The sequence below is a fragment of the Rhipicephalus sanguineus genome, unplaced genomic scaffold, assembly GCF_013339695.2.
Source record: "Rhipicephalus sanguineus isolate Rsan-2018 unplaced genomic scaffold, BIME_Rsan_1.4 Seq1090, whole genome shotgun sequence".
In the NCBI taxonomy this organism is placed as follows: Eukaryota; Metazoa; Arthropoda; class Arachnida; order Ixodida; family Ixodidae; genus Rhipicephalus; species Rhipicephalus sanguineus.
The window spans coordinates 52,657-77,679 of NW_023614301.1; the positions used below are offsets into that span (position 1 = coordinate 52,657).

At 46.4% G+C, this 25,023-nt stretch overlaps 1 protein-coding gene across 1 annotated transcript in view; it reads right to left on the bottom strand.

Annotated features, from left to right (window-relative positions):
• The window catches only part of LOC119376072 (NADH dehydrogenase [ubiquinone] 1 alpha subcomplex subunit 9, mitochondrial), a gene marked incomplete at its 5' end in the record, with an annotated part of 65,330 nt that extends 42,874 nt beyond the window's left edge, over nt 1-22,456 (bottom strand). The window contains 1 exon segment of the mRNA XM_037646050.2: nt 22,294-22,456. Coding sequence (XP_037501978.1) covers nt 22,294-22,456 — 163 coding nt within the window.
• Nucleotides 22,457-25,023: the final 2,567 nt, after the last annotated feature.

Sequence of the window (25,023 nt, forward strand, 5' to 3'; positions counted from 1 at the left end):
TCGCGAATATCCGCACTATAAGCGGTGCCGCACTATAACCAAAACAACCTTCTTCAAAGGCTGCACTTGCGCAAAGCGTGTTGAGCATGCAGCCTCGCGTGTCCAATAATCGACATATGCGATTTGGGGCGCTTAAAACCACGTAAATCTCCGAATGTTCAAAAATTAACCGCCAAAGACCCGCATTGCCAACGAAATAACACGGGGGAAAAAAAGCAAGCAAAACAAAGTGCCATCGCGGAAATTCGCCGACTACCTTTCAGGCCATCTCGAGGTATGCGCATTACACAGAAACCATGTCGAATCGCGACCGAAATTTCACGTGCTGAGCGGTACCGATCGTTCGATTTCACGGGCGCGCACGCGATGTCCGACATTGCAATCGAATCCGGAACCACCATTCGAGAGTTGCATGTGCCAACCATGCCCTCGTTTTCATTAACGATATGATTCTCTTCCCTTCAAGTGCAGCCATCGCAAAAGTTTCGTTGATTCCGCACCAAACCGCAACTTTTATCGCCGGTGACCGCTACCGAAAAGCAACCAATGCTGATTAGGCCTAGCGTGCGGTTCAGCATGTTGTCGTGGGAAGTTTGTCCAAGACAACATGAAGATCGGACGTCGAAAAGATCGCACTCAAGCACTAACCCAAGAACAGCGCGCGCGTGATACGAAGTTTGTGTTTGCGGCCGGGAGATCAACGGCAACAAAAGCCAGCCAAGCTCGTTTAAGTCCGCGCACTGGCAGAAAAGGCGAAAGCTCGCGTCATGAAGCCGCAAAACTTTTCAATTTGCGGACGAAGTAGCAAACGCGATATCTGTAGCAAGTGTGATAACGACGACGCTTTTACCGACAGGAACTTACTTTAAAGCGCACTTGATGAGGACGCGATCGTACGTTCCACGCGTAACGCGCTGTCGGCAAGCGGCCGCGGAGCCTTGCCGCCTCGTCACCGCCGGTGCAAAGGCTACTCCGTCGCCTAGGCAACCACCATCCTTCCCCACACGGCGAGCCCGCACAGCGCTGCCGCGGTCTTTTTCCTCCCTCCGCCCCTCGTTCGTTCACTGTGCGTACCCTCGCCCTTCGTAACGACCTCGTCACTCCCTCCCCAGCGGCGTACCTCCTTTGAGAACCGCACTCGCTACCCCGTTTGTCAGAAATATTTTCCCGCAACCGCATTATAAACGGTATTTCATCTTGGGGGACTGCACAATAAGCGGTATGCGTATACATGCGGTTCTATGGGAGGGTAAACGGGAGTTGAAAAAGACCGCATTATAACCGGTCTTGCACTATATGCGGTTACGTTATAAGTGGTCTGCACTGTATTTCATGTCCTGTACCGAAAGCCCGATACATTTATTCTACTTTCCGCAATATGAGCCATGCTGATGATATTGGTATTATTGATACACTTAGCACTTCTTTCGCCCAGTTTGAAGCGATCAGTATTTCTGAAGATGTTGATACTTTAACAAAATTCTTCAGTGATCTTGTTTCAAAGTGCATCATGCGTTTTGTACCATTAAAAACAAAAAAGACGAATTCAGAGCTGCCTTGGATTACATGGGAAATTTTGCACCTGTCGCGACGACTTGGGCGTTTGCGGCGTGCTAAACGCACTGGTGATGCTGTTCTTGCTGCACAATTCATTGCTCTAAAGGAGGAACTTCGAAGCAAAACTAATGCTCCTCGTGATTTCTACTTTCGAGTTACACTTCCCGGTTTGCTTAGAAATAATCCACGTAAATTTTGGAAGTCTGTCCTACCAATGGACTCTACGACACTGATACATTTGAAATAAATGACATAGTTACAGATGATACTGCTCTTATTGCAAATGCATTCAATGATTACTTTCAATCTCTTTTTACACTTGATAACTCCGTTGTTCCTCCTTTTATAGGGCATACTCGTAGTTCTATTGACGATATTGTTGTTTCAAACCAGGGTGTGCTGAATCTCATTTTAAAATTCGATCCGAAGAAGAAAGGTAGTCCTGATAATATAGACAATGAATTCCTCATTAGGTACTCCTTATGGACTAGTCGGTATTTAACTATTATCTTTCAGAAATCTTTCTCGACGTCTGTTGTCCCTACAGCATGGAAATCGGCTAAAATTGTTCTGTTATTCAAATCCGGAAAAAAGCAGTCCTTATTGAACTACAGACCCATCTCTATCACATCCCATTCTTGTAAAATACTCGAACACATAATTTTCAAGCAAATCATAGAATTTTTAGAATGCAATAATGTTTTATCTGATGCCCGGCATGGTTTTCGATGTGGATTTAGTACCATAACCCAGCTCAGTGAATACCCAGACCATAGTGTACGCAGAGCTGTTGAAAGATTATTAAGTTTTTAAAGGCTAGATCAGAGCATACTTCTACAAAGAAAGACACTCAACGCAAACGCTTCGCTGTTTTACCTTACATTCATCGTTTTTCCCATCAGCTAAAGCATATAGCCAATCGGTTTGGTGTAGAGGTTGTTTTCAGTGCACCCAATAAGATTCAACGCATCTGTCGTGCGGTGGACCAAAAATTCGACAATAAAATCAAAAAGAACAAATGTGTTTGCCTTTCAAAAGAAAGCGGAAAGTTCGTGAGGTGCAGGATGGGGGCAGTTTATTTATTGCCCTTAACCTGCGGTCGTGTGTATATAGGTCAGACAGGCCGATGCATCAACACTCGCCTTAATGAACATATGAAGTCATTGGATAATAGCAATAACTCCCATCTAGCCGAGCATTGCAGGAACTGCCATTGTCATCCTGTGTGGTGTGATACTAACATTTTGTTTTATCATAAAGACAAGATAACTAGGGAAATAGTTAAAGCTTTCCATATTAGAAGATGTGCTGATAAATGCTAAAGCAACCCATCGATTGCACTAACTGACAAAGAGTTCACCTTTTTGAGTAGCACTTGACTTTTAAAAGCTGCTGCACGATGTAGATACTTCTGCAAAAATTACTGTCATGATGTGTTTTTTCTTATGTTTCCTTATGTTTTGCTTGTTTGTTTGATTCTTTTTACGCACATGCGCTCTTGAGCTACCCTGGGTTATATATTTCATGTACTTCCTGCAATAAACTTAGTTGTGAGTTCGCGCCCGTTTGTCTACTCGCCTTTCATTTTCGTCTTTTGTGTGCGCGCCGAAATGTTTCCAAGTCAGTGAATTCACCCATGACAACCTACAGGCCTTTGATGCTGGTGATCAAATTGACACAATATTCATAGACTTTTCCAAAGCTTTCGACACTGTTTCACATTACAAACTGCTAAAAAAGCTCACTGTCATTCTTAAAAACGAAGCATTAGTAAACTGGATTTCTTCTTTCCTATCCAATAGGTCTCAGTACATACTCTTCAAGTCTTATTCCTCCACTTGCACTGTAACGTCTGGCGTCCCTCAAGGTTCAATATTAGGCCCAATCCTATTTCTGATTTTCATTAACGATCTGCCAAGTAATGTGCCTGTTAAAATCCGCATGTATGCTGATGATTTTGTTTTGTATCATAAGATTAAAACTGCTCATGATCAGATCATCCTTAACGATTCATTTGCATCATTTCAATCATGGTGTGACACTTGGCAAATGCAAATCAACTTCCAAAAAACGGTATCCCTGTCATTTACCAAGCGTTCTTCCCCCCCCCCCCTCCATTTACCTATTCGTTTAATGGTTGCCCTCTCGGAAATGTTTCACAATACAACTATCTAGGTCTCCTTTTCACTAGGGATTTATCTTGGTCTCCTCCCATCGAACTCATGTGCAACCGTGCGCTTAGAAAGTTAGGTTACCTGCAACGCACTTTACGTTCAGCACCTCTCAGCATATGACTCCTCACTTATAAAACACTGGTTTGTCCAATATTGAAATATGGTCTGTTGTGTGGAACCCACACAAGATATCGGATATCAACAAAACAGAATCTGTTCAGAAGAAAGCTGTATGCTTAATTTATCGTCGCTTTGACAGGTATTTTTCACCTAGTTCCCATCTTCCTATCTTACAGCTTACCAGTCTCTCTTCCCATTGTCACGTTGAATGTTTGAAGTTTCTTTATACTTTAATTCCCCACGGTTCCCCCTACTCGGCAAATACATCGCACCCGTTAGACCAACAACCACCCGAAATTACCATGAGTTGAACATGTCTACTTTTATCCATCGTACGGTGGCGTTTAAATATAGTTTTTTTGTTCATTCTATTGAATTGTGGAACGCTTTGCCTGGTTACGTTCGATCTTGATCACTCGATGACTTCTTATTGTATATTACTAACCATTGATGTTGAGCGCACTTGTTATGCTCTTCTATGTATGTATTTGCCCACTCCTGTGATAGCCCTGCAGGACTGCAGTATGTTGAAATAAATAAATAAATAAATAAATAAATAAATAAATTCTCAATGCAAATGCACAACCATTAATAGCCGCACCACGCAAATCCCATCGACCATGCAAGACATGGTCAAACAAGGATTGCAGCGTCTGGAGGAAGAACGTGATCATAAAGGTCACTGAACCCACGGACTGGGTAAGTCCAGTGGTTGTCGTCCCCAAAAAGGACGGCTCTCTTCAGATTTGCCGTAACTACTGAAAGCTCAATGAAGCAATCAAGTGCCGACATTACCAAATGCCAACATTCAAAACCTTCCTCTCAGGGCAACATGGCTTTTTGGTGTTCACCCTGCTTGATGCCTCACATGCATTTCATAACATGAGGCTCAACGATGCCAGTTCTCAGCTGTGCACATTCACAACACCTTTTTGGGCGTTGCCGGTTTCCTGGTGATGACACCCGGCATATTTTGTGCCCTGACTCTGTGTCTCCTACCCAAAGACTCTGTGTCTCCTAGACTAGTGTCTCTTGCTATGCCTACAATCATATGATGTGCACTTGGTGTTCGTACCTGGCTGACAACTCATTGCAGCAGATGCCTTCTCTAGAAGCCCTTCTTGTCTCCAAGTCTGTAGGCACATCGCCTCTGGACACTCATCCATCAGTTTACTTGCTCGTAGGTGCATCTTGGGACACTCTCAACTGCCTCAGAGTGCAAACAGCAGCAGACAGAACCCTTCAGATTGTCATCAATTATGAACAAGATAGCTGGCCAGAAAAGCAAAAAGCACACCCATCCGGTCAAAAGTTTTGGGAATGTAGAGATGAGCTGTACTATGAAGAGGGACTGCTCTGCCGAAGACTGCGCCAGGTGCTTCCACCAGCTGCCCAACCAGCGACACTGAAGAAACTGCATATGGGTCATCGTGGCATCTCAGCATGCAAGGTCAGGGCACGAGAGGCTCTTTATTAGCCAAGGATGACACAGGATGTGGAACACATGGTAAAGCACTGCATCGCACGTCAGCATAACATGCCAGCCAACCACTACGAGCCACTGATGGCTATCCCTCTGCCAACCTTGCCTTGGCAGAAATTGGGAATACAGCTATTTTACCACGATTGATCACCACATTTACTCATAACCAACTACTACTCGAAGTAAATAGAGGTTGAACAACTGTCCTTAACAACAGGTCATAATTTAGGACAGTTGTTCAACTGCAGCCTCAGAAAGACATACTATACCCATTTTGGGATTCCCCAGGAAATCGTGACAGACAACGGTCCCCCATTCGACAGCAAAAAGTTTGGAAGCTTCAATGCCTTGTGGTCTATTCAGCACCACACATCATCACCGCAATACACCAGATCAAACGGACAAGCAGAGTGAGCCATTAGAATGATAAAAAAACACACTCTGCAAGGCACAAGAGTTGGGAGAGGACCTGAACATGGCTCTTAACTATCGAGCAACATCAACGACCACACTTCCATTTCCTGCCGAAATGCAGATGGGCTGCCAAATTTGCACACTGCTCCCAGTACATCTGAACTTACTCATTTCAATCTATCCAGCCAAAGCCCATCATCAAGGGCTTCAGGCCGGTCAAGGCAGACAGCATAAGCACAGGGACCAACACATGTCACCCATGAAACCACTTGAACCTGGACAGCGGATCTGGTTCAGACTGAACGATGGATGGAAATTGGACAGTGTCATTGCTTTGGGTGATGAGCACGTTCATCGCTAAAGGTCCTTATGGGGGTCAATACAGCAAGAACTACTTCTATCTAAGGCAGACTGGACGCCTTCAGATAGTATGCGAGGGATTATGGGTCAGCCGCCAGCTCATAAAATGATCACGTGCTTCGTGACGCCAGCAGGCAGAAAAAGTGTGTTCCCCACTCGTCGTCATGGCTACTAGTGGCACTGACTATCACCCCCAGGTTTAGATGCACGTATACCACATGAAGTGGGCGTGCGCACAGGGGGGGCGGGGCAGGGGGGGGCAGTCGCCCCCCCTAATCACCTAAGAGGGGGGGGGGGCGCAAAATCAATCTGCCCCGTACATTGACCCTTCTAGTCACCTAAGAGGGGGGGGGGGGGGCGCAAAATCTGCCCCATACATTGACTTTGAAGGGGGGGGGGGGTGCTGCGACGACCCTTTGCCCCCCACTAATGGGGAACCCTGTGCACGCCTATGGGGGGGATGACCGCCACTGTAGCTCAGTTGGTAGAGCACCAGACGCATAATTCGAAGGTCGCAGGTTCGGTTGTCCTTTCGTACACCTTACTTTCTTCGCCTGTACATCATAATTACTACAAATAACACCCCTCCTTGGCTTTCTTGTCTGTTAGTTCTAATGAATGCTGTGTCCCAGCAAAGAAAAACGAGCCCTCAAAATTCCCCCTCTTTCTTCAATCTAAGGGAAGCACACCTACGCCTTGTCTGAAGCGTGCCATCCTCAGGCAAGGCATGTGGAAAACCTCTACTCTCTCCCGAGCACGAGTGAGACTCCTCAGTCAGCACATGCACCCTACAGCCCAACCCCCTGTCTGCCAGCCCCCATCACTACCCCAACTGGAAGACAAGTTCGTCCCCCACAAAGAATAAACTCGTGAAAAAAAAAGGGGGGGGGGGGGGCGTATTGTATACAGCAGTAGCTGGTGCCCTCTATGTGGCACGAAAAGCTACGGATGTGCCCAGCCTTGCCACCCTGTGAAGGGGTGGGGGGATCTCGTTCGAATAAACATGCCTGCCTGATGTGCATACGTGTTGCGAGTGTGCTCAATCCAGATCATCCGATGCGATCCGGAGTGTGCATCATGGAACCACCCAAAACAGTCATCACATTTTTGCACACTGTAGGACTGCCAAAATGTTTTGATGCCGTCACTGTGAGGAATACTGGTGTACAGGGTACTTACATCAAGAGTCACAAGGAAGGCACCATCCGGGGCTTTTACGTTTTTTATTGTCCTTTTAATGTTGTTGGTATCACATAGGTAGGAGGAGTGTGTAGGTGGTATTTTCTTAATTAGGGAGTCTATGAAGCTTGATACTGGTTTGGCGAGGGTTGAGAGCTGGGTGTCCACTGTTGCCCTGAACTGAAAGGTGTTATGGTAGTGTGTTCTCTCTGAGGTTTGTAGAAAAAGTAATGCTTTCCGCGAAGATACCTGAACTGAAAGGTGTTATGGTCGTGTGTTCTCTCTGAGGTTTGTAGAAAAAGTAATGCTTTCCGCGATACCATGAGAAGATACGCAGGAGGGCACCTGCCAATTAACCAACACGTCTACATAAAGGTAAAAGGCGGGTCATTAAATACTAACGTTTACAAAAAGCCTACAGACAGGCGGCAATATGTTCACTTCGATAGTTGCCACCCTCGTCACTGCAATACGAGCATCCCATACTCGCAGGTTCACCTGTTCAGAAGAATTTGCTCCCATACCAAAGACTTTGAAGCTAACGCAGAGAGCTTGCGCAACATACTTGCAAGCCAACACCATCCTCCACCCAGTCAATGACGCCATACGTGAAGCGGCAAACCTAGATTGCCAGCAGCTGCTCTACCAGCAGGCAGAATCAAAACAAGAGGGATGGAAAAACCTGGTTCCAATGTTTGGAAGTAACCCCCCTAACATAAATAAAATTCTAAAGAGGCACTTTAACATCTTACAACACAGTTAACGGCTGTCAAGAACCTTCCCTTCACTTCCGCGAGTTGCGTATAGGTGTCGCAAGAACATTTAGGATTATCTTGTATGTTCAAAAACTGATAAGACACCCATAACTGGATGTCAACCATGCGGCAAGAATCGCTGCAAAGTATGTAAACACATACAGACACCGCTATGCCTGAAAGCACACACTCCAATTTCAAACATTCTATTCATTCAAACCTTAACTATGACATGAAGCAAAACTGCTAGGCGGCCTAGTTGGAATGAATTCATTGTAGTACTTACGCGAAAACAAACGGGGACAAAGAAAGGAGACACACGGACAAGTGCAATCTAACAACTGATTTATTTTTGAAAAAACGCTTGCTTAAAAGCCCAACGTGATCTGCGCGCTTCCGCCAGAGAGCACACACCATCCGCGCATATAACAATCACTCTAGACCACAATTCCCCAGATCATCGCGTCCACACACACAAACACACACACGAAAAAAAAAAATCAAAGACACCTACATCGACAAAATGAAAAGAGAACGTTATTAAAGATATGCGGACAGCAGTGAAATCTCCTTATCTAATAAAGCAACAGATGGATGGCTGATGCACTTGTCTTTTAGTCTATCAATCCAAAGCGCCTCAACTATTTCCCTCGCAGTCTTGTACCGGTGTTTGAACAGAATGCCAGTGCACCCACATTCTTTACAGTGCATGGCCATATGCGTACTAGGCGACCTTTCAGGCTGGACAAATGCTCCCTTAGTCTAGTGTTGCAGCAACATCCAGTCTGCCCTATGTACGCATGACTACACGTCAAAGGAATGTTATACACAGCATTAGTCGCGCACTCCACAAACTGGTTCTTGCTCGGATGTTTGATATTTCATTCTTTTTTTTGTTCGTTCCTTGCACTCGAACATCTTTTTCACCTTGGCACACACCTTTCCTATTTTGTTATGGGCTGAAAACACCACTTTCACTCCGTAATTTTCGGCTACCTTTTTAAGCCTGTGTGACACGCCGTGCACATACGGAATAACTGAAACCTTAGAAAATGGTTCATTTTTTCTGGGATTAGCACCGCTTAATTCATCTTCCTGTTTTAATTTCTTCATTAGCCTAGTGCACGAAGCCTGCGGAATGGTGTTTGGATACCCGGCTTCCCGCAAACGATCAACTTGCTGTAAAAACACGGTGTTCACAGTATGAAAACACGACTCTCTTAATGCTGACATGAAACAAGACATGACAGTACCATTCTTAACAATTCTGCGCTTGTCCGTGTGTCTCCTTTCTTCGTCCTCGTTTGTTTTCGCACATGTACTACAATTAACTATGACAGCCTTAATATAGTCTAGCTTCTTGAGTGCGGAGTATACAGTGTTCAGCACATTGGTCAGACTGACACGACCATCTGTGCTTGCTTTAATAACCATCCTTCACATGTCCGTTCACTCCCGGCTCTGCTTCTGTCTCGACATATAGTATATTCCAAAAACTACCAGCTTGATTTCATCAAGGTTACTCTCTTACAATGCGGTTTCTCTTGTACATGGGAGTGCAAATGGTGCAAATCATATTCATAAATTTAATACATTGAAGGCTAGACTAAGCGTCAATCCCGGCACACTGCCTTCCATAAGCGCTCTTAAATATTCAAGATAATCTTAACTTATGCTCTCTCTTTCCTTCTCGGATAACGACAGGAGCACACTGTAAGGCATGCAACACCCGCACACGCATTCCGAGATAGGGTGGTGATGTTAGCTTTGGCGTAACCCCCCTTACTACGAGACCACTGCCCTGACACTCGAGAAATTGTAATAGAACCCCCGGCAAAATTTCAGCAATGCGGATTTTCTATTTTCTTCCGGAACATCACCTTGAGCCACAGTTGTTTTTTTTTCGAGAACGCATGTTTTTTTTTGTGTGTGTGCAAGTGTGTACGCGTGGTCTTTTTTCTTATTATCTTTTCTCTCTCCCTGCTCGGACGACAATGCTATACAAGCACAACAAAACCCAGTAAATTTTCTCTTGAAAAAGATCGGAACCCTAAAGCCAGCCCTAAAAGCTTTGCCTCAAACAAACATGGCGGCACCCACAGAAGCGACGGCTCTCAATTATGACAAAAACTGACCTGATTTCTGAGCAATGAATGACACCAGGAATGAAAAAATGGTGGCATAGGCTATCGCTTTCTCATATCTCACACATACAGTCGAGTCCACTTATAACAATACCGGTTTTAACAATATATCGGATATAACAATGGACAGCCGCGGCACCATCAGCTTTTCATTGTATTCTATGGCAAAATAAACCGCTTATAACAATGCTGTCGTGATGCAATATCGGTTATAACAATTAAATGTGGGCACTGGAACCAACCCTGAACGAAACAAAAATGCAAAAAACGCTGCGACCATGCCACCCTATTACGCAAAAGGGCATGAGAGCATACGCGCGGCGGCCAGGCGATAGCGCACTTGGCCTCGCACGCGGCGAGTGCGCACCGAAGAGGCTCGCATGCCACCGCTGTTTAGCCTGCCGCGGCGATGCAGAGGAGGGGGAGGAGGACCGGATGGGCGCCTCTACGGGCGGTGGGGCAGCCCATTCTGAGGGTGCGCCGCCTGTAGAAAAAGCACCGGGGCGCCTAAGCCGCCGTAGCAGCAGCGCTGTGTGCACTGTGCCGACCTCCCCTATTCTTCGCTGATTTGGCCACGTCTCCAGCTCCGCCGTTTGCACATGTTCCGAGTCTGGGTGGTCGGTGAACGGCGGTGGGTGATGGGGACGCGTCGGGACTTGAGTTTTTGCACGCCGACGACGCAGTAACAACAAATGAGGAGTTCACCGACGAGGCGATCATTGCTGCGGTTACCGGTGCGGAAGACCACAGCAGTGACGAGGAGGAGGAACCAAATCCCATGCAGGTTGTGTCGCATCAGGAAGCATTGCAAATGATCGACTCCCTGTGCGATTTTTTGTTTGCTAAAAACCTTCCGCTCGGCCACGCGCAGCAGTTGGACGCTTTGCAAAAAGATGTCAATAAGATGGCCAGTAAGCAGTCGAAGCTGACTGCTTACGGTTTTCTACCTGCTAAAAAGTGAAAAGTGTAAGCAACGTCCCCCTCATTAAGTGCTCTTGTTTATCATGTTCCCCTCATTAAGTGCTCTTGTTTGTCACGTTTTCTTTGTTATTTTCGGCATAACCCGCTTATAACAATAATCGGTTATAATAATAATATTTTCATGGCACCTCAATATTGCTATAAAAGGACTCGACTGTACAACAAAGATTGGCCATAAAATATTTTGTGTTTTTAACAGCAGTTATTGATTTGAGAGCTCGTAGGTTTAATGCAGCTAGGGTGGCTAGGAGTTGGATTGTCTTGGCTGATGGCGGCAAGGATGTGGGCTCACAGAACCGCATTTGCAGCAAACGGTAGTTCCGTTTTCAGTCTTTGTGTGTCGGCTGCACACATGCCTTCATAGCTACGTTGTTCCTACATATTTTCGCATCTGCCATGGTTTTGTCCGTAGTGGACCTTGTGGCAAACAGCATCACTTTGACTCTGTGAGTGTTGGATGCGCATGTATTCCCAGAGTTTTGCCGTCACCATACATGAATGCATTGATAGCGACCGCAGTTTCGTCCACAGTGATTGCGGCAAACAATAACCACAGTTCTGAATGTGTGTGCGCTGGCTGCAGGCATACTTCCAATGCTACAGGAGCACGCTGCTCATGATCATCGCTCAATGGTTTTGGTACTAAAGTTTGTATCACCCGTTGCCAAGCGAAAAAGTGTTTGGACCATCATTCAGCCGGGAAATTTTATAAATTCCAATCTGACCAAAATTCAAATCAGCCGGGTTTGCACCACTGAGATTTTACTGGAGACACTGTAGCCGCCATCTGCAATATTGATCGCAAATGATGCTTTCACCTACAAGAACTCATCATATGTTGGCTCAGTTTTATGCTGTGCTAACGACACTCCAATTCACCCGACCGGACATCGTACCGCTCGCGCTCTGCTCATCAACAGAATTCGCCATCATACATAGCTTGCTGTGCTTTTGTAATGCACCCATCAGATCATACCAGGCTCAGACACCCTACGATTTACCATGTTCACAGAGGAAGAGCAGACAGGAGGGGGAAACTCGGCTGCTTTCCGCGCCGTCATAGTGTCATGCCGGAGAGTGGCGGCGGACGTCGTGAGAGCGCCACCTACAGAACCGCGGCCCAACTGCCGCGCCAGAGCGGCAGACTCGGGAGGCGTGGAGCCCACTCTTGTCGTCTGCTCGCGTGCCGCTGCTCGGTGCTTGAGCGCAGCCCTTGCATTAGGCAACTACTGAAACATGAAGCCCGTCGCTAAACGAGACGGCAAACGTTACGGTGTCGCTGGAGCGCCGTGGCAGAGAGGCCAACCGACCACGACAATTTCACGAAGCTGTCCACAATTACTACAGCGGCTCGTTTAATTTTTTACCTTCGCACGCCTTAGCAAACATATATAATATGTGTGAAAATGGCACAAAATATGCGCTAGTGAAAAAAACGACATGTGAATAACGGAGTTTCTTGCAAACTTAAATGAAAAAGCAATTCTCATGTGTTCACGCTCTTCAGGCAAGTGTGTTGTTTTTGAACTTCATGATAACGGTTCTTCAATGTCGAGGTACAACAAAGCAATATAAAAAGCTGCGAGCCACACTTCATTTTCGACAGAGCTTACCTGGAAGTTTCGAAGCAGTCTGGAGGTTGTTAGTATGTTTGCCGAGGACTTCTGACTCGTAACGATCACTCTCCACCTTCGCTCGTTTAGCGCTGCTTTTATCGGTAATTTCAGGAATCTTCCGGCCGGTTTTTGGTTTCTTTGTTCGGTGCAAGTCAGGTGAAACCTCCTAAAAAAATGCCAGGTGTCACTCGAAGGAGCCACTTCGGCTGGTCGAGAATACCTGAGCAACCCAGCTTAGCGTAGTATTACACCTGCTGACCAATCTCCTGAGAAAGTTCTTTTCGTCTACGTAGTCGCTTGTTGTCAGTTCTCGATCCTTCCTCCCATTAGCTCTCGCCCATTATTGCATGCGTTCATGGTGAGATGGAGCGTCCAAAGTTCGAACGTTTTCCGTGCAGGACTTGTATACGCATTGAAAGTTGGGGACGAACCATCTGCGCCTCATTGTCGATTATTAGCAAATGCTTACAATGTTAACACTTATGCTGTAGAGTAGCAGTGTAGAAACTGATGGCGCTGTGCTCGCGTAATGGTGGCGCTGTGCTCACGTAATGTAAGCTTAGCGGGGTGGTGCCGCCCTGTCGTCGAGGAGAGACCGGCATACAGGGAACAGCAGCAAGTCTCTTTGAGGTTTAGTAGCGTGCGTGGATGGACGTCTCCCGCGGTGGGTCCGTGGGAGACGATACCATGGCTCATGTTCCGCGGGCCCTTCGTGGTGAGTTGAACATCGGCAACACCGCATTCGCAATGCATTGGGTTTGTGTTATGTTTTCCGGGTATTAATGGCATTGTATAAGGTTACTTAGTGTGTTACTAGTCAAACACGCATATATCAAACTCGAAGAAGATCGCAAATTAGTTCGATATATAAAAAATACGACATAAAAATATACAGCCCTGAGACCTTACCAGTGGCGGACGATCATCTCCAATCGGTGCATTCAAGAACTCACAACTAATTCCGCACACACGATGCAACAGAACGTTTTATTTGCGTGAAAAAAAATCGCTTATCTTGGCAGCCAGCTTTTTTATCTTCGAAATGAAGCTGAAGATGCTGGCCTCGATCTTATTGAGGCTGTCCAGGTGCGACAGCCCGGTTCCTTCCATGTCACCGCAACAACGGCGAATCAAGCCGAACGCTGCCGCCACTTCAGCGGCGGAGCAGGCGCGCGTTGCCGCCGCCTCGTCCGGATGATCTTCCTCGTCACTTCAGCCATCGGCCTGGGTATCCTGGGTCCCTGCAACCGCAGCTACAATGTCCTCGTCAGTGGGGCTCGCAACAGCCTGAACATTGCAGTCCACTTCCACAAAATCGTCCGCAGACACTTCAGGTGAAACGGCAGCTGGGAAGAGGAACGCCAACTCGCGAAACGCGTCGTCTATGCGCTTGTCGTCGCCGTCTTCACCGGTTTCCGCAAGTTCCGCCGTCACGAAGCCTGCCTTCCGGAAGCAGTAGGCCACTTCTAAAAACCAGGCATAGAGTGCCTTTTCTACTTTCCCGTGGGCAGGAGTGCGCACACGACAGGCTCCCGACGTTCACTGCTCCGCCGCCTTTGCCTTGATATCCGCCTTGTTCTTCAACAAGGTGCTCATAGTGCTCCGTGGTATCATGATGTCGTCCGCCACCGTCGAACTTTTTTCGCCCGCCTCAACACGCTGTATGGCTTTCAACTTTGTCGCAAAGTCAAGGTTCTTTTGCTTCTTGACGCTGGCCATTGCTACACAAGAAGTCGTCAATTCAAGCAGTCCACAGCGCCTTTGCACAGCACGCACGCAAAAGAGGAATGCAGTGGTATGCGAAAGCTCACGGAAGTGGACTCCGCCAACAAAGCGCTCGCGATCAATCGCGATGGCGGCGATGGCTATCCGGGCTGCCCGGCTACTTGCGAGGGCAGCAGCGACAGTGATGTACAAAAGGCGCGAGCTGTGATTGGCTGAGCAATTACGAAAGGCGCGGGCTGTGGTTGGCTGATCAAAACTCACAAAACAGCAACAAAAAAGGAAGAAAGAAAAAGTGAAAGGAGGAGGCCGCCGGCTCCTTCGTTCCCGCTCTCCGAGCCGACGGTAACGCGGAGAAAGCATAAGAAAACGAGAGAGAGAGAAAGAAAAAGCCATTCCGCAAGTTGGAGAATGCGCCCAACAGGAGTACAGTCCGAGCCCTCTCGCCCTCGCGTTTTTCGAACGTTACGGGTGTCGGCGGAGGCGCGGTGCCGCAAAGGTCGCGGGGTGCAGCGAGTGCCGAAGCGCCCCTTCCAGCTCGCGCGGTGTTCGATATATCCGATGGCGGGTAAAAATACCGTTCGACATAAATGTGCGAATTTCTATACTTTTACAAAGGATTGTCAAGGGGATAATTTACGAGTTCGATATAGCCGAAAATTCTATATATGTGGGTTCGATATATCCGTATTCGACTGTAGTTATGTATTAGATTCGGCTGGAAAGCTCGTATGTAAAAGCAAGTTAATAAGTGTACGCGTCGAGTAAAGTTGCAAGGCGGGCTTGTTGGTACGGCATTTTTGAATAACTATGGTAGCACAAGGTAATGAATGGGACACAAGAACACGGAGACACATACAAGAAGAAACTGGAGACACACAGTATTTAAGAACGTTGTTGAGTTGTCGGTACGAGAGCCACGTGGTTCGCATCCTGGGAGAGTGAGGCATGGAGCACGTGGATTGTAGGCAAGCCTGAAGCGAGCGAGTACGGAAGCCTTGTAGGTGGTCCGAGTTTTCTGTAAATAGTTTCTTCTATCTCTTTGACTCCTCTGGGAGTCGCAGCTTGTGTAGCCGGGTGACCAGGGGTAACGGGTGTCATTGCTGCTGGTATTGCGGCTAGACGCCGATCGCTCGTTAAGCTGCTGTGTGCACTGTGAGCGGCGTAAGGCCACCTCACAGAGCTGATGCCTCTTCGCGGCTGCCTCTTCTGCGCCTATGCTGGGTGCTGGTTGGATGCCGGTTGTTGTCGAGCGACTCGTTAAGTCTAAGGCTCTGTGGAGCTACCTGTCGCACGTGGGACATAACCTGTTGGACTGTGGCGTTGAGGTGTTGCGCTCTGCTTCCCTCATTTTAGATTGCATCGCACAAATTAAGAAAAGCAACCTTTGTTCACCTGAACTTAGCGTCTCAGCTGCCGCCAACGTCTTTTCTAGCCGTAGTAACCATCGTACCACGTGGGCGATGCGCCCGTAGCTCCCTTCCGTTTGTCCTACTGCACCGTTCTGTTGAGAGTGTTTTGAGTGCATGCAGCGGGAGTGATGTAACCAGCAGCTGGCTGTCTTCTGCACATCATCTTCGCCGCTGGCCAGGAATGCGGTTGAGACATCTCGACAACCCCCTAAGCTTGATCCGCCATGCTTTGTTGGGCGTGAAAATGAAACCAGTCGCATATCGCAGCCTTTCAGGTGCTAGCTGCTGGTTATTTATCTTCGTTCTGCGATGACTTTCCAATGTTTCGTGCACTGTTCATGCAACGAGGGAGCCCTGACAATGCCAGGATGAAGGTAACACTATTTTTAATCAAATTTATCAGTTACCTGAAGGAAAAAAAAGAATGTACCGATGCGAACTTTTGTCAACAAGATCGGCACTGTGCTTTGGTTCCGAAATGACTGGCACGTGCGGAAGTGCTCTTCAACCTCAGTTCTCATTTCCCTGTGCAATTTAGTTGCTCACCTGCAACATAGGCTATATTTGCAGACGACTATATTACGATACATGCATTTTAAAACAGACGGCCAACCTCACAAATGTGTGAGACGGCATGATTGATCAACATTAGCTTGTAGGTGTTGGAGATCGACAAAAGCAATGATTCACATATTTAAACATGTGTAGGCAGTGCTACAGACGCTGCTGCGCGTGTCCGTAGTAAATCAGTGCCGCCACACGAGACTCGATCAGCGCAAAGATTTTAACAGGCATCTCTTTGCAAGCTTTGCAAGGCAGTGTGCGCCAAAGTACATTGTCTGCATGATGCATCTTCCCTTCGCTGTACACCCCCTTATCTGTCTTATTTTTCATTTGCTTTTTTTCAGTCAGCGTGCGCTGCGAACACGGAGCAAAGAGTTACAGAGCCGTAGAGTAGATGGAACTGTTTGTTTGGTAAATCATCGCACTCATCCTTCCGCTGATGGCGGGCCTTCGCATACTGTTTGCAATAGTGCACGGTTGTGCACGCCTCCGTGGTATGCGAAAGCAATGAGCACAATATTTTACAAAGATATGTCAATGAATGCACACGTATAGCATTCAAGAAAACCAGAACGACAATACTAAATCCGTGCGATAGATTACGGCCACAAAACGTTATAAACAACGAGGGTGCAGTAAAAGAGCATTATGGGATGCTCTTTCTATTACAGTTGAAACGCGCAATCAATATTTTTCTTTAGTTTGTCGCGCACCGCTCATGCACATGTCCATGCCTTGTTTACGTCAAAAAAACTATGACACACGCTACTGTGGAAGGTGCAGAGATACTTGTGGCTAACGAAATAAGCCTAGGAAAGCAGCACAGCGTTGCACAGGTTGCGCAGAAACAACGTGGTGTCGATACATGACGAGTGTTTATGACGCGTGTATAAAATCGCAGTGGGAAATACGATGGAGATGCAGTGCAGTGCAAGGTTATCTTAGAAGTTTGACAGTCACACCTCCTCTACAACAAACACTTTTCTTGAACGCCTGCCTCAGATCGGAAGCGCACGCCACTGGAGAACAGCAGTTCGGCTTTGTGAAGCAGTGCGCCTCTTGCAGCTGCTGACCAGGTGAGTTTTTAAGCGTGCAGAACTCTGATATCGAGTTCTCGTCGATTTGTGGCAGCACAGTGAGGTCCGCTGACCGTTCAGCGCTGGATGACGAAAGAAACAGCGGCATTTTCTTATTCTGAAAGCTTTGCCATCGACTGCAGCTCAGCCTCTCCATGGCCTCTTCTTATGGAGACGCTAGCAGACGATTCCGCGACGGCGCCCAAAAAAAAAGATAGCGGACGTACCCAGTGTTGCCGAAGTGCCAAGCATTATGAATATCCCCTATTTTACCTGTGCATTTCTTTTCTTTTCATCATTGTATTTAGTGTGTTATATTTTAGTTCCCTACTGTTATTTGCAGGGAGCCCCACCACGGTGGTCTAGTGGTTATGGCGCTAGACTGCTGATCCAAAGGTCGCGGGATCGAATCCCGGCCGCAGCGGCTGCATTTCCGATGGAGGCGAAAATGTTTGAGGCCCGTGTACATAGATTTAGGAGCACATTAAAGAACCCTAGGTGGTCGAAATTTCCGGAGCCCTCCACTACGGCGTCTCTCATAATCATATCGTGGTTTTGGGACGTTAAACCCCAGATATTATTATACAGTATAACCTCATTACAACGGATCTGTTTACAACAGACATTCGGATATTACATGCCAATTTGCGGCGTTATGCCGACCTCCGTATTTGTTCCATTGATTGAACTTCGTTTACAACGGATTCTGGTACAACGGACATTCGGATATAATTGACTAAAATGTCAGGCCAGCAAGGTGGTCAGGACTCCTTTAGAGCGGACTTTTCTACCACGGACATACCAAATTCAATAACTTCCGACTTCAAACATCGCTTAGCATACTTTCGGGACGGGAACAGCGCGCCGCAGATATCGACGTACCGATTTAAGAACGAAGGCCGCCGACCTCTGGTCTGTCAATGATCAGCTATGCCTAGCTGTAGCGACAAAAAAATCAGCGCGCAGCATGTTTGGTGTTGCGTTTTGGGACGGTGACGCGCGAAATTGCTAGCCTCTGCCACCACCGCTACTCCGAGCGGTCGCAGCGCGGCGAGCATGGCCGGGGGGGTCCGCTGCTGATGCGCAAAATGCCAATCCGCGGATCTGAGGAGCCAGCGGGCGATGCGATTCGTTGGTTGCGACGAAGGACATTGCGGCTTCTTCGCTTTTGCATGTCCCCTAGCGCGATGTTCTTGCCCACAAAGTTCGGATTTGTCTCGTACATCGGCACCGTGAGCAGAGTTAGGCCTAGCCACGACATCGAGTAGAAAGCTAGGTTGCATGATGCGCGTGGCCGCGGTGCCCGATGTTTCAAAGTACGTCATGCTCGATTGCGAGTACAAAGAGTTGTCCTGCGGTGGTATTCGTCATAAGCTCCGAAGTGCTGATAAGAACCTCTAATAACGGGTCCAACGAGTCAACGCTATTACAGTCGCATGTCTGCGATGTTCTACGCACGTCTGCGATGTTCGCGACGAGTGCGGCGCGCTATCGTAATCTGATGATTGAGCTTCCGCTTGTAGCTGCCAAACTAAGGCGTTCTAAATTATTGTCAACCTGTGAACACAGAACGAGTGCGAACACGTCACTAAGTAGCGCAATTTTCGACAGCCACGACCTCGCGACGCACAAGCAGCAGACGACGATCCCGAAACTTCATATAATAATAATAATAATAATAATATCTGAGGTTTAACGTCCCAAAACATCCCGAAACTTCAAACATGCGCTTTTTGTACACTTGTTACTGCATGGAGGAGCTAGCTGAAACGGAGAACTTGAACACGGAGAAATGCTCTTTACGAGCCCAAAATGGTGGCACCCGGTTGCGCGCCGTTGCCGAGCTATAATTTTGAAAAACGCTGTTTTTCTTTTTGCTATTTCCGCAATTTTCCACAAGTCAGCAGATGCAAAAAAAAAAAAAAATTTATAGCACTTTCACGTAGTCTTCACTGAGGATAATTTGGAATCAGATGGAAAATGGGCTACAGAAACTGAAAATGCGATTTTTTAGAAATCACATTTTTTTTTGGTCCCCTGTTAAAAATAAGACCATGTTTGTGTCTCTTAATTCTTTTCGGTTATAACAGACCCATTCAGTGTTTACATAAAAGTCTGTTGTAACAGTACCTGGGTTTTACATACTCCCTTTACAACAGACCAAAATCCTCTTTACTATGAAGGTCTGTTGTAATGAGGTTATACTGTATTATTATTATTATTGTTATTTGCAGGGAGTTTTTCACAAAAGTGCAATTTCTTCTTCCGTGCTAGCAAGCATTTCGCTTTCTGCTTTATGGCTATAGGTTGCATCGTTTTCTTGTACTGTTTATATTTTCTTTTTTTCCTGCATTGTCCTTATCTTGTCATTAGTTTGTCACTGTATTCAGTGACAGGAGGGGCAGTCTGTCACTGCCCCTCCTGCATGGGCCAACATATTGCCCTTCACTATGAATGTATAAATGAATAAAACAACTTGTAAATTTGGGTGAGTTGGTTCATCTTGCGAATAACTTGAAGCAGTGCGAAAAAAAAAAGAGGACAAGAAAGGAACACACACGACGGGACTAGCACTGGACTGCCAAATGAAATTTTATTAAAAAATCACCACTTATACCTTATCACATTAAAAGCACCAACATTAATGGACATGCATATTGCTTATACTGACATGTGTTTCTAGAAAACAGATCTAGAAAACATCTTGCATGAGCTGACGCAATTATCTTCACCTTTGGCTTCCACGATTTCTTTCTTCCCTGGTTTTTCCAAACTCGCTGAACAGCTAAGGAGGTGGCTACCGCAGCCCTCCTTTTACACTGTTCTCATGCCACTATCATGAAAACATTTGTCCCACGTTCACTCTCCCACAACTTAATGGTATCTGATAAAAAACATCATGTGGTGAATTTCGTTTTGTCATTTTCGCTTTTTCTTAGCATTACAGTGCACTGAAAGGGAGCAGAAAATACGAGGCTGATGTCGTGCCTGTTGGCTTCTTTCAGCCGCTGGTGTGGTAACCTATGGTATCATGTGAAACGGTCTATTTTATTTTCTTGCTCACCAGTTTTTCTTCTGACTGTTTTATTTTTGTAGCAGTGTTTCACGCAAAGCTGTGATGACGGAGGACAAATAACCATATGATTTAAGGCGTTCTGTCTGTTGCAACAGGCTATCCTTCATTTGGCACTGTTAATTGCATCTTGTATACATGCGATGGCAATTCCCCTTTTTACAAGTTTAGAGTGCACACTATCATACGGTAGGATGCCTTTCTAGGCGGATACACCCAGCAAACATGTTCATTAGAAGCATAAAAAGAAATATTAATATCTAAAAACTGAATGTCATTATTCTTTGACATTTAAAAAGCACACTTGAGACCACCCCATGCACCTTAAAAATGCTTGGAATGTTTTGGACATCATCATCAAAACAGTAAGATGGTTACTTTTTTTTAAACGAATGAGATGGTCATCAACGTAGCGATATGTGCCAGTAACTGGGGCGTCACTTAGAGCAGTGCGAATGTGGTTGTAAACGCTACATAAAAATATGCAACTAAGAATAGGTGCAGTATATGATCCAATAAAAATACTGGTGCATTGAATATAAAAGATTTCACTGTTATTAATGGCTGTTGACTAAAGATAAAACTCTAAAAGGGTGGTGAAATTGTCAACGTTCATGCCTGCTGAGTTTTGGAACCCCTGTCCATTTGTTTCACTGATATTTTTACATACAGCAGCCAGCAAACCATCACATGGAAGTGAATAAAATGAATCTTCAACGTCGACAGGGAACCCAGAGACCCTGATACAGTTCGTGACATAGAGACTGTTTAGCTTAATTCACACACAAATTCTTCGGACTAGGTAAGGGTCATTCTTGGAAGCTACTTCAGATGTTCTTGCAAGAACCTTCCGACATGCCACTTAACCCTTGTGTGGGTGCACAAAACCTTTTTTATATTGTTATGGAAAAATTGCTTAAGCTTGTGCATAGCAGCATTTAACGTTATGGTGACAGGATAGCTGAAGCTTAATACAAGCCAAGCCAAGTGCGCAGCTTCGTGTAGGACAGTGCTAGTAAATGAAACGGAAAGACTTTCAGTATGGTAAATAAGCATTGCCATAAAACCCTATGGGTTCATTATTTCGTTTACATTATCAGTAAACGTCACAATCTGCTTGAACAGAACAGTTGTCAGGACTGGTGAGGAATGTCTCAAGAGATGTACGTGCTTGCCTTAATGACCTTGTCACGTAGTGTTGTGACTAATAGAGCAGGAACTTGAAGGCAGTCTTGGGGCAACTACTTTAATTGGGCGAAACTGGTTCCCTAAATTGGCGGCGGTAACATCAACAGGCACACCTGCCGCTTCGGCGAGTCACAAAAAAAAAGAACACTCACGGCTTGGCACTGCACGCTGTTTTATACCCGGCAGTGTTCAGGCTGACACCACTTATCAACACATCAAGTCGAGAACGCGATACCATCCTTCACACATGACCGTACTAGGCGCCTGCTTTTATGCATGTAAAGATGGAAGGCACAAATGATACGAGCACACGCCCGTCGCGTCAAACGAAAAGACATCACGTGGCAACCTTGAAGTGCCTAAAGTCATGTAGTGAACGTTCTTATTGAGTAATGTTTTGCGCGTTGTCTCTACGTTGTAGTCCCCCCCTCTAGGACGTAGTGTTATCAACTTGACAATTGTGGGCAAGTCTCACCTTGCTGGCCAAGAATTTTGACCCTCCGAACTTTATGATGGGCTTGGGATTTTCCATGACATTGAGAGCAGAGAAGTGGATGAGCTTTTGCACACCGCTCTCTCTAGCAATGCGGGCAATCCTTTCTGCACCTTTGACGTGGACTTCATTGAACGAGAAATTGCTGCACACAAAAGGGAGCACACAAATATCTCATCACATGCATTCCACAAGAGCCAAAAAAAAAAAAAAACACATAATGCAAGCTTTGAATTCTTCATCAGTTGTGAGCATGGAACTCAGCCACTGACGTTGCTTGGGTTAGCCTACCTGCACTTATGAATCAAAGGCCCCTCTTTATACCAACCATCGAATGACCACGCTCCATGGAGTTTACTGCCTTACAAATCTCATGCTGCAAAAAATGTTTCCAATGCATTGAGAACAAGCGGAGTTACAGAGATTTGTTGCATTTCTCTTTTTTCATCTCAACCTGGCTGAGACAGGGGTTTATGTCATGGCCTCAGGTGAACTTTTTTTTTCTTATCTTCTTTTTTATCTTTTGGTTTCGTACAAAAACATGAGGACACAGTGCTAACTTGTGTCGTCGTGTTTCGGTGCATTACACCTACCAACTGGCCCATTAGTTGGTATTTTTCAGTTCAGATCGCCGGCATGTGGCAGACACCCATGGCAGTATACCAAGTCAAAGTGCATGTATTATTAGAGTGTACAATGCATGCGTTCTGCAAATACATCCGTGACAGAACATTTTAAGATGAAAGTATAAAATCTCGAGTTGTACACCAAACCCCCACAAAGTATCTGCGAGTTTGTCCCGAGCAAAGAGTATAGAACAAGAAGGAAAAATGAAGTGTTTGAATGTGCAAGGGGACGATTTGAAGGCTTGGGGTGCATGGCACAAGCAGTGATCATAGGCGTAGCGTATCTACCGGGGGGAGGGCAAGAGGGGCGCTAGCCCCCCCCCCCCCCCCGCTCAGAAATGTTGGGGGGGCGGAGCCCCCCCCCACTTTCGACAGTGGTTATTGTCGGCTGCAGACTGGGAAACTAACAAGTCAGGCAAAGTTTTACTTGAACGCAGCAATAACGTAATTTTGTAATAAAATTTGTCCTACGATTCTGGTATGACGACTGTCCTCCATGTGTCATGACCACGCGCTCATGGCTACCTGCAGTGCGGGCTGCCTATTCCACGCTTGTGCGTCTTGCGCTCGAGCGTTGCAGAGGAGGCTATCGCTCAGCAGGGGCTCTATAACATTACAGCAATCTGTCATGATTTTATTTTGTCCTGCCTGGCCTGAAATTTAAGTAATCCACGACACAAATATGGGCGGGAACCAGTAAACGTTTTATAGCCCGATCAAACGCTCTCCTTTTTCAGGAAATTCAGTTTCCTTGAAAACGAATAGCATCGCTACAGCTCCATATTCAAGCTGCTGTGAGTTGATGAGTGTGCAGAAGAGTCCAGTATTTTAGTTGTGCCTAGCCAGGACAGCTAAAATAGATTCCCAATTTAGTCTCCAATTAGCCTGCTTCACTTGGCTTATCATATGGTAGCGTAATAGTATACGTTGTTGGGCTAGATGGTTCATAATCTTCAAAATTGGAGCGCCTGTCCTGTACATCAGTGTTCCTTCTTAGTCCTTGTCGATTTTTGCGCGAGCCAATTTTGAAGAATATGGTAGCGTGCAGCGATCGTGGCGGCTTGTAACAAGTCAGTGGACTCGAGCACATTGAGAAGCCCAGCTTTCAAGTTTGCCCCGTTACTTGATATACCTCACCAGGGAGATGATCAGCGTCCATGGTTTTCTGGACTAAGAAGGCTGCCTACCTGCAAAGGATTGTGTCTGTTCCTAATAATGTTTATTTCTCTCTCTACCTCTTTGTCAGGAACGATGAGCTCACAGAGAGTTGGACACGAGCAAAAACAGCTCAACATCGTTATACTACAACTGAAAGTATCTGTTATACACATATGAATCCATCTCGCCCGCTGCTATAAGCAGCCGCTGCCAATGTGATTGGCGGGCAGCCTTCTTAAATTATGTTCAGAAAGAGACACTGTCTGGCTATTCCGAAAAAAAAAAAATATTACAGCATATCCACGGGTGAATGATGAAGAGCTTGGGCGAAGCTCCTGAAGCAATCATGGTTACACCGTGAAATGTTCAGTGGTTTCGCCCAGCAGTAATCAAAATGATACGCTGCTTTGATTACTGCTGCGCTCGCTTGGCGGCAGCCTCTCGAGCTCGCATCTCAGGATCCTGCCGAGCACGAGACGCAGCGGCCTTCCGCACCCGGCACTCCTCGTCGTCCATGGTCCGCCAAGCAGCACGATCCGGCAAGCGCACTCTTCCACGTACGGCGACGATCAAGGAGAATGAGAGATAATGGGCGCAGCAGCCAATCTGAGAGCAGCGGCACCTATAACGCAATCTAGCGTGCAGGGTGCCGCTGCTTTTTTTTTCTCTCTTTTTTTTCTTTTTTTGCACACATCTCTATGGGACAGCGCCATCTAGTATATCGTCACCCAACTGCAGTTTACATGCATCTCTATGGGACAGCGTCATCTATTGAATGATACGGGAGACGTGATGGCGGGGGAACGCTGGACGGAGCGACGACCGACCAGGTGATGCTATAAGGAGCTTCACCCCTAAAAATGAGTTATTGTTCAGCACAGTAATGTGCTGCTTATTGTGCACGCTTCATTTTAACGCCGCGAGTTTT